The sequence below is a fragment of the Nicotiana sylvestris genome, chromosome 2 (assembly GCF_000393655.2).
Source record: "Nicotiana sylvestris chromosome 2, ASM39365v2, whole genome shotgun sequence".
Lineage (NCBI taxonomy): Eukaryota > Viridiplantae > Streptophyta > Magnoliopsida > Solanales > Solanaceae > Nicotiana > Nicotiana sylvestris.
The window spans coordinates 205,219,281-205,229,690 of record NC_091058.1 but is presented as its reverse complement, the minus strand read 5'-3'; the positions used below and the strand labels follow the sequence as shown (position 1 = coordinate 205,229,690).

At 36.9% G+C, this 10,410-nt stretch overlaps 1 protein-coding gene across 1 annotated transcript; it reads left to right on the top strand.

Moving 5' to 3' along the window:
• Nucleotides 1–7,788: 7,788 nt before the first annotated feature.
• On the top strand, nt 7,789–8,496 carry LOC138886190 (uncharacterized). The gene is made up of 2 exons (XM_070167236.1): nt 7,789–7,963; nt 8,033–8,496. The coding sequence occupies exons 1-2, from the start codon at nt 7,789–7,791 to the stop codon at nt 8,494–8,496; spliced, it is 639 nt and encodes a 212-aa protein (XP_070023337.1).
• Nucleotides 8,497–10,410: the final 1,914 nt, after the last annotated feature.

The following is a 10,410-nucleotide window of genomic DNA, read 5'->3' as shown; positions in this document are numbered from 1 at the left end:
TACGACAAGTAAGAATCACTTACCTTGTGTTACTTGATGAAAACCTTCTCAAAATAACGCCCTAAATTTGGCCACCCAAGTAAAAATGAGAGAAAAGATGCGTAGGATAACTTCCTGGTGTTCATCTCCTGCCTACCCTTCTACACTATCACGTAATCACCCTCGCGATCGCGAAGCACTGCCTCCGCCAAGGCTTCACAAATGTGTGACCCTATTTGCGAACGCAATTAACAAATGGCCAGACACCCAACAAACCTTTGAGAACACGACCCTATCTTCGTATTACAAAGAAGGACGCACCGGACCTCAGAAACAACAGCTCAAACATGGCGAAATGACTCGTAGCCCATCCGAAACACACCCGAGGCCCCTAGGACCCCGTCTAATCATGCCAATTAGTTCCAATACCTTGTCCAAACTTATCCAAAGGCTCAAAACTTTACGAATAACATCAAAATCGCAAATCAACGATCAAATACTTCTTTTAAACTTTCAAACATTCAAACTTCGACGAACGTGTTCGAATCATATCTAAACATTTCGGAATGATGCCAAAATTTACGTACAAGTCACAAATCACAATACGAACCTAGTCCAAAAATCAGAATCCCAAATGGACATCAATAAAATCAAAGTTCATATTAAATCAAATTTAGAAAATTTTAAAACCTTCAAAATGGCAATTTTCCACAATAAGCGCTGAAATGCTCCTAGACCACCCGATACTCAACCCGAACATACTCCTAAGTCCAAAATTATCATAAGAACCTATTTGAACCTTTAAATTCCAATTTCGAGGTTATTTACTCAAAAGTCAAACCTTGGTCAACTCTTCCAACTTAAAATTTTCGAATTGAGAATTTTCCTTCCGAATCAACTCTGAACTTCCTAAAATTCAATTCTGACCACACGTATAAGTCATAAAATATAAAATGAAGCTACTCAAAGTCTCAAACCTCCGAATAACGGTTAGAGCTCAAAACGACCGATCAAGTCATTACAGTATTTAAATTATGCTTTACTGTCAAGAAAAGGCAGCTTATTCCCAAACTCAACTAAGATTCTATTCACCCCAAGTAGAACCAATTTTTTTATAGACTTGATCAGGACCTATAATTAGTATCAGAGCTATGTCAACTAACAAAGAACTCAATGAACTTTTGGAGACCGGTCTTGGTAGACTACAAAATTACTTCTCTTTGAAGGGAAGAAGACTTGAATAAAAGACTTAAACAATTAGAAGTAACCATTAACAAGGTATCTGTTTTAGCTTCTTCTAATCGAGTACTTTACAATTCTTCTGTTTTTGAACTAGCCGATCATCAACCAACTTGCAGAAGACATGACACAAGCCCTCATAGAAGGAGGTCAACAATTGTACTTATCAAAATTAGCAAAATTAGAATTTCCATGATTCTCAAGAAGAGATCCAACAGAATGGTTTGCCAAAGTCGATCAAGTTTTTGAATATAATAACAGTATGGAATCACAGAAGATACCATTAGCTTCTTTTCATTTGGAAGGAGAAGCTAATCAATGATGTTAGTTATTGCGACACACTTGTAAAGAGGAATTACAAGAGTTAACATGGAAGATGTTTCAAAAAGTTCTTTTAGCTCGATTTAGGCAAATTGATTGTGAAGACTTCAATGAAACATTATCCAAAATCAAATAATTGAGCCCTTTACGAGAATATCAACAAGAGTTTGAAAGACTGGGGAGTAGAGTTCAAGGGTGGACCTAAAAGGCTCTTATTGGTATATTTTATAGGATTCGCGGATCAACATGGGTGCCTGTAGGTGCTTAAACACCATTAACTTTGACCATATTTGGTAAATTTGTATATACAATTATAAAAATATTTAGATTAATATTGAGTGAGTACCCACCACTTAACTCCTTTTTCTTGTTCTTTTGAATTTTTTTTTGGCGAGAACCTATTATTTTAAAATTCTGAACCTGCCACTGTTTATAGGAGGTCTTAAAATCAGAGGTAGCTAAAGGCATAAGGATATTTGAACCTAAGACCTTGAAGGAAGCTATTAACGTTGCGCGTATGAGAGATGAATAACTGTTACGTCAACAAAAATCTACAAAGTTCAACGACCATAACTCTCATGATTCTGCTTCTTTAGCAAAGACAAGAACCACAACTACCTTCAAGAGTCTATCATGAGATGAGATGCAAAAACAATGAGCACAAGAATTTTGTTTCAATTGCGATAAGAAACTCTTTACTGTTAGAAGGCTAGATGGTGAAAATGAGACTGACAGTTCATTGCCGGATGAGCCTAAATTTTACTCCACGTAATTTTCGGGTTCATTACTTAGAACATAATGAGCAATTTGGCAATATTTGGCACTAAAGCATTGTTGGTTTTGATGGATAGTGAATCTACACATAACTTTATTAGTGAGAGACTTGCTAATCTCTTGCAATTGCAGCCACACCAACAAAAGCATTTCAAGTCAAAGTTGCTAATGGAAAAACCTAAAATTGTCAAGAGCGATATAATAATATTTGGATTTTCCTCCACGCCCTTTCTTTTGTCCTCATATTTTATGCACTACCTTTGATTTGATTGGATGTGATATTAAGAATTCAATGGCTTGTACAATTAGTATCACGATTTAAAATTCCTACCAGTTGTGATGGCGCCTAACACACTGGCTAGGTAAGCCGAAACATGATAACGAAGGCAGGAGAATAATGAAAATTTATAGAAATAGCACAAATTTGAGGTCTCAATACAATAAAACTGATAATACAAAGTAAATCCCCAGAAACTGGTAAGTACAGAGTCATGAGCTTCTACAATGGAATACAAGTCTGAAACTAAATAATAAATACACTGTCTGAATTATAGCAACAATATGAAAAGAAAAGGACAAGTCAAACTGCGACCAAGGATGCAGCTCTACCTCGCCTTTGGAAAATAGTCCAACAAGAGAAGATTTGTAGTTAAATCAGACAAATGATCAAGGAAATTACAAGTAAAGATAAAATGCAAAATCCAACAAAAAATTAGCCAGATTTCCTCAACTTTTCCATATCCGTACCAAATCACTGATCAATTCCTCAATAACTGCGTGTACACCTAGGGGGATGGATCCATATCCACACGCAAGCACGACCAGTTCAACGTGCTGCTAGCTCGGTATGATCACATGCTCTATATCATAACCCGTCCGGCGTGGTCACATGCATAACATTACACTTCGCCCGAAGTGGTCACAAGCATAACAACATAATCCACCCAGCGTGGTCACAGGCATAACAATACAATTCGTCCGGTGTGGTCATATCCACCCAGTCCAATCACATCACACGAGAGCAAATCAACAAATATACGTGTATGAAATGAGTGAATAATAAATCTCATGCCCTTGGACTGGTATAAATGATATGCTCAAGTGTAGGCATGTGCAAGTATACTATCACAGCTCAAACCGATAAATTTCATCAAAGAATAACATTTATCAGTTCATTCAAGGATTAAACCCCTATGTAGCCTGAAACATAGCCCAACAAATTCACAACAATGTCACAAATGCTCAAAGCATCATAGCTTAAGGTTAAACAGTCAAATTCTAGGCATAAAAAAGCCTAAGCACAACCCGAACATGAATAAATAACCCCGGTGCCCCCACATGAGTTTAACCCCACGCATGTGCGCACTCAATAGTACGTAGCTATCACAATAATTCAGGCAACTAGTGCCTCAACCGAGTTTAGATAAGACACTTACCTTAAGTAAATCAAATCACTCCATTAGTAAGCCCTTCCCACGCGTATCAATCTCTGGAAGGCTCGAATCTAGCCAAAATATAACGTAATACTATTATTAAAAGCTATAGGAATTGAGTCCAAATGATAAAGCTAAGATCTTTAACTAAAGTCAAAAAGTTAACCTCGGGCCCACATCTTGGAATTTGACAAAATTGATAAAACCCTAATACCCATTCGATAACGAGTCCAACCATATTAAAATTATTCAAATCCGACCTCAAATCGCCTTTAAAATCCTCAAAATACGGTCTATGAAGTTTTAACAATTTTTTCCCTAATTTTTCTTACCTAAAACACTAATTAAATGGTAAAAATAATGATGGGTTCATGCAAAATAATCAAATCCGAGTTAGAATTACTTACCCCAGTCGATTCCTTGAAAGTCCTTTTTAAAATCGCCACAAACCAAGCTCTCTAAGTCATAAAGATGAAGAATGAAATAAAACCCTTGTTTTTGAAATCTAACACTGCTGCCCAGTTATCCTCTTTCGCGATCGTGGACAAACTCTCGCGATCACGGAGAACAATTCCTCCCAGCTCACAAAACACCCTACGTGATTTTGTGACTACAGTCGCGAATGTGATGCCTGGACCTCCTAAGACAATGCGATCATGGACAACTCCACGCGAATGCGAAGAACAACTCGAGCCCCAACACCAACTCTCCTTCCTTATACGTGAACGAGGCCACATCCACGCGTTCGCGATGCACAAGCTCCTCATCCTTCGCGATCGCACTCCTCACTTCGCGAATGCAAAGAGTAAAATTCCAGCAGTCCTCAAGAACCCTTCGCGATCGCGGGCCTTACCTTGCGATTCCAATGAAGGAAACCAGAACACAGAAACCAATAATATCATTTCAAGAACAATTGGTCTGAACTCGATCTGAAACACGTCGGGGACTCCCCGAGACCCCGTCCGAACATACCAACAAGTCCTAAGAATGATACAAACTCGCTCGAAGCCTCAAATCCCATCAAACAATACTAAAACCACGTATTGCACATCGATTCAAGCCTAATGAACTTATGAACTTCTAACTTCTAAAACAAATGTCGAAACATACCAAACCAACTCTAATTGATCTTAAATTTTGCAACAAGTCTTAATTAACACAACGGACCTATTCCAACTTCCGGAACCGATATCCAAACCCGATATCAGTAAAGTCAACTCCTAGTCAAACTTCTTAACTTTCTAAACCTTTAACTTTTCAACTTTCGCCAATTCAAGCCAAAACGACATACAGACCTCTAAATCAATATCCGGACACACTCTTAAGTCCAAAATTACCATACAGAGCTATCAGAATCATCAAAACTCTATTCTGAAGTTATTTACACAAGTTAACATCTGCTCAACTCTTTCAACTTAATCTTTCAACCTTTGGACTAAGTGTCTTAATTCATTCTGAAATATCCTCAAAACCAAACCAACCATTCCGGCAAGTCAAATAACCATAAACGAATATAAAACAAAAAATAAATGGGAGAACTGGGCTACAATACTCATAACGACAGGCCGAGTCATTACAATTAGAAATTGTGACTTGCAATTGAAAACAACTATCTATGAATTTCAATGGAATGATCGAAACTGCAAAATTGCAAGGGAAAAATGCTCCAATCATTCGGTCATTACCGAATCACACCATCTCTAAAATTGCTCAAGGCAACTTTATAATTATCATTTGTATGCAATTGCATGAAATCAAATTGACACCACAACTTCATTATGAGATGGTCAAGCTGCTGGAAGGTTATAATAATCTATTTGCGGAGCCATTGCAGCTACTGATCCTTTGAAGGAAGGAGCTGATCCTACCAATGTAAGACTGTACATGTATGCCTATTTTCAAAAGGCTGAAATTGAAAAATAGGTTCATGATATGTTACAATTAGGCTAGTTCGACCTAGCACAAGTTCTTTCTTGTCTTCTTTTTTGTTAGTGAAGAAAAAAATGACTCTTGGCGTTTTCGTACTGATTAGAGAGCACTAAATACTATCATTATTAAAGATAGGCTTCCAATACACACGGTGGAAGATATGCTGGACGAACTCCATGGAGTCATTTACTTCACTAAATTAGATTTAAGGGTGGGCTATCACCAAGTTCGCATACATTCCCCTGATATACATAAAATTGCATTTCATAGCTATAATGGCTATTATGAGTATTTGGTCATGCCTTTCGACCTTTCTAATGCCCCTTCTACATTTCAAGCTATCATAAAATTTATATTTAATTCTTACCTTCGCAAATTCATATTAGCTTTTTTTTAATGACATCTTGATTTATAGCCCCAATTGAAATTTACATTTTGAACAGGTTAAAACAGCTTGCAAGAACTTAAATATGTGGGTGACGTTGTTAACCAACAAAAAATTCAAACTATTAACAGAAGTTTGATTGCGACTCTGGTATTATTGCTAGACCATTCACCAACTTATCCAAAAAAAAAATGCAATTTGGTGGATAGAAGAAGCTCAAATTGCTTTCATTCGTCTTTAAGAAGCCATGCCTACAACACCAACACTTTTTACACCAAATTTTAATGAGCCATTCATTGTGGAATCTGACACTTCTGGAGATGGGATCGGTGCAATTTTAACTCAACAATAAAAGTCAATTGCATTTATGAGTCGTGACTTAAGCCATTGGGTTTTAAAGACTAGAAGGGTGAATTGGGAAATGGTGGGAAATAATATAGAGGGAAATGAAAATTTTGAATCAAGTGAGCCTTTTCATTTATGACAAATGAACTTTGTCCCTCATTGGTGAGAGACAACTACATTTGTGTGTATAAATATAGGATCACTTCTTAGATCTCTTAAAGGAGTTGAAGAGAATGAAGCCTCGCGCCGTCGTCATCGCTCGGCTACGACTTCGGATTTGTCAAATAATCGATCGATGAGATTAATTGTGTGTCAGTCAGTTCATTAACGGAATTAGTTACGCTGCTTTCCCTTCTGTTCACATTATAAACAGACATCACACCTCTTCCGACAATTGCTTATAAATTTCGAGGCATGGCTTCCTTTTTCACATACTGAGAAAATATAGAACTTCCGTCTGAAAATCCAGCATTCTACTTCGCAGTTTCTCTTTTAAATTCGTAAGTGTGATTTTGCTCCATTCTTTGAGTTTATTGGTATCCTGCAGTTTGTATTGCTACTGTTGCAGAAAGGTTTATTCCGTTTCATCATGGGAAGATTTAATCCATTACCTTGGCAACTTGTGAGGGAGTTAAAATTCCTTAAGGACGCACAAGGAAATTATGGACTCGAAATATTTCTTATCGTTACTGTTTTTCCAGTTTCTTCTAATAGTTTTCTAATTTCTGTTTTAACACAGTAGCGACGACAAGCTTAAGGAATATTATATTAACGTTTCTATGTTGAAATCTATATTGAACTGTGATATATATATTTTGTATACTGGTTTGGAGACTAAAGCCTTGGTGCTTTCTACTCTGATATATTTTTTACTCCGGCTTAAAGAATATAAAAACTTTACCGGGGTATAAAATTTGAATACGGTTTGAAGATTATAATAAACTTCACCGTTTATGTTTTGAATGTTTGGTTTGGTATTCTTTGAAGATATAAAACCTTCACTGATTTTGAAAAGTTCTGTTTGTTGCCAACTTTACAAAAAAATGACAAATGAGGACCAAACTAATGCTAATGGAATGGGTGCTACTGTTACGAGTGTTGCTGCCTCGTCGAGCCGTTCAACTCCTGCTCATGCTATGGCACCAACAGAAAAACACGAAAAGTTTTCCGGTATTGAATTCAAACGTTGGCAAATGAAGATGCTCTTCTATCTTATTACGTTGAGTTTGCAGCGATTCATCAAGGAGGATCCTACGGTCGTGGCTGAAGGCACTCCGGATGACGAACGATTTGTTGTAACTGAAGCATGGAAACATTTTGATTTTGTGCAAAAACTACATTTTGAGTTGTTTGGAAGATGGCTTGTACAATGTCTATAGTGTCATGGAAACTTTAAAAGCATTATGGAATGCGCTTGAGAAGAAGTACAAGACTGAGGATGCCGGACTTAAGAAGTTCGTGGCTGCAAGGTTTTTGGATTTCAAGATGGTTGACACTAGGTCGGTCATAACTCAAGTCCAGGAATTACAAGTCATTGTGCATGACCTCCTTGCTAAAGGTATAACCCGAATCAATAATTTTATTAATAAGATTTATCTTATTATTAATTATGAATTTATTATTGAAGGTATGGTCATAAATAAGGCCTTTCAAGTCCCCGCTTTCATTGAGAAGTTACTTCCGTTGTGGAAGGACTTTAAAAACTATCTAAAACACAAGAGTAAGGAAATGACACTTGAAGATTTGATTGTTCATTTGAGGATAGAAGAAGACAACAAAAATACTGAAAATAAGTCACGTGGCAACTCGACAATAATAAGGGCTAACATTGTTGAGGAGGAGCCACAAAATAAGAAGAGTAAGAAGGCTTCTGGACCAAAGAATTACCCATGCAAGAAAAAATTCAAGGGTAATTGCCACAACTGTGGAAAGTCAGGGCATAAGGCCGTGGACTGTCGTGCACCAAAGACTGATGTACAAAAGAAGAAGAATAAGAAGAATCAAGATAACATGGTTGAAAATATTGAAGAAACGGAGGACTTGTGTGCCACGTTATCTGAATGCAACTTGGTAGGAAATCCTAAAGAATAGTGGATTGATTCTGGAGCCACCCGCCATGTTTGTGCTAACAAGGAGTTATTTTCTTCTTATGCCCTCGCAGGACCCGACGAGACAATTTTCATGAGAAATTCGTCTATAGCCAAAATTGAAGGAGTTGGCAAGATTGTGTTGAAGATGACATCAGGAAAAATTGTGACTCTAAACCAAGTTCTCCATGTTCCAGAAATTCGCAAGAATCTTGTGTCTACCTCACTTCTTGTCAAGAATGGATTCAAATGTACTTTTATTTCTAATAGTATTGTACTAAGTAAGAATAATGTGTATGTAGGAAAAGGTTATCTGAATGAGGGCCTTTTTAAGCTAAATGTAATAGCAGTTCCTATCAATAAAGTTAATGTTTCTTCTTACTTACTTGAGTCAAACACTTTATGGCATGCACGCCTAGGTCACATCAACTTCAAAACATTGCGAAAAATGATAAATTTGGAAGTATTGCCAAAATTTGATTGCATTAATTCTAAATGTCAAATATGTGTGGAATCAAACTGTGCTAAGCATCCTTATAAGTTTGTTGAAAGGAATTCAAGTCCTTTAGACTTAATTCACACAGATATTTGTGACATGAAGTCAACACCATCTCGCGGTGGGAAAAGGTATTTCATTACTTTTATTGACGATTGTACGAGATATTGCTATGTTTACTTACTTAATTGTAAAGATGAAGCAATTGATGCTTTCAAGCAATACAAGAGTGAAGTTGAAACACAGCTAAACAAAAAGATCAAGATGATAAGAAGTGGTCGGGGTGGCAAATATGAATCTCCTTTTGAAGAAATATGTTTGGAAAACAACATTATTCACCAAACAACTGCCCCTTACTCTTCATAATCTAATGGAATTGCAGAGAGAAAGAATCGAACGTTGAAAGAGATGATGAATGCGTTGTTGATAAGTTCTGGTTTACCACAGAACTTGTGGGGGGAAGCTATACTTACAGCTAACCGAATAATCAACTGTGTACCTCATAGTAAAACACAGTCCATTGCTTATGAAAAATGGAAAGGAAGGAAGCCCAACTTGAAATAATTCAAAGTGCGGGGGTGTTTAGCTAAGGTACAAGTTCCTAAACCTAAAAGGGTTACGATAGGTCCAAAAAAGGTTGATTGTGTATTTATTGGATATGTAACCAATAGCAAGGCATATCATTTTCTGGTTCATAAATCAGAAAATCTTGAGATCCACGTTAATACGGTAATAAAATCAGATAATGCTGAATTCTTCGAAACTATTTATCCGTATAAAAAGGAAAGCGAATTGTCCTACCAAAAGTCAAAACGACCTCGGGAGGAAACAACAGATGGTATGCCTAATGAGGAAAATCCGAGAAGAAGTAAATGTCAAAGAACATCTACTTCATTTGGTCCAGATTTTCTGACTTTCCTGCTAGAAAAATGAGCCTCATACCTTCAAGGAAGCAATGTCTTCCTCAGAAGCACAATATTGGAAAGAGGTTGTCAATAGTGAAATAGAATCCATATTGAGCAACCACACTTGGGAATTGGTTGATCTTACTCCAGGTAACAAAACTTTGGGTTCTAAATGGATTTTCAAGAAGAAAAAAAAATGATGGTACTATTGACAAATACAAGGCAAGACTTGTTGTCAAAGGATTTAGACAGCGAGAATGCCTTGACTATTTTGACACATACTCGCCGGTAACAAGAATTACATCCATTCGGATGCTAATAGCGTTAGCCGCCTTATATGGTCTTCAAATCCATCAAATAGATGTAAAAACAGCCTTCTTAAATGGCGATCTAGAGGAATAAATTTACATGAACCAACCTGAAGGATTTGTGGTTCCGGAAAAAGAAAAGAAGGCGTGCCGACTTGTTAAGTCCCTTTATGGACTAAAACAAGCACCCAAGCAATGGCATGCGAAAT

Coding starts and splice junctions, on each gene's coding strand:
- LOC138886190 (XM_070167236.1), top strand. CDS start 7,789: ATGGAAACTTTAAAAGCATTATGGAATGCGCTTGAGAAGAAGTACAAG. Junction 7,964..8,032: donor GCATGACCTCCTTGCTAAAG/GTATAACCCGAA, acceptor TTATTATTGAAG/GTATGGTCATAAATAAGGCC.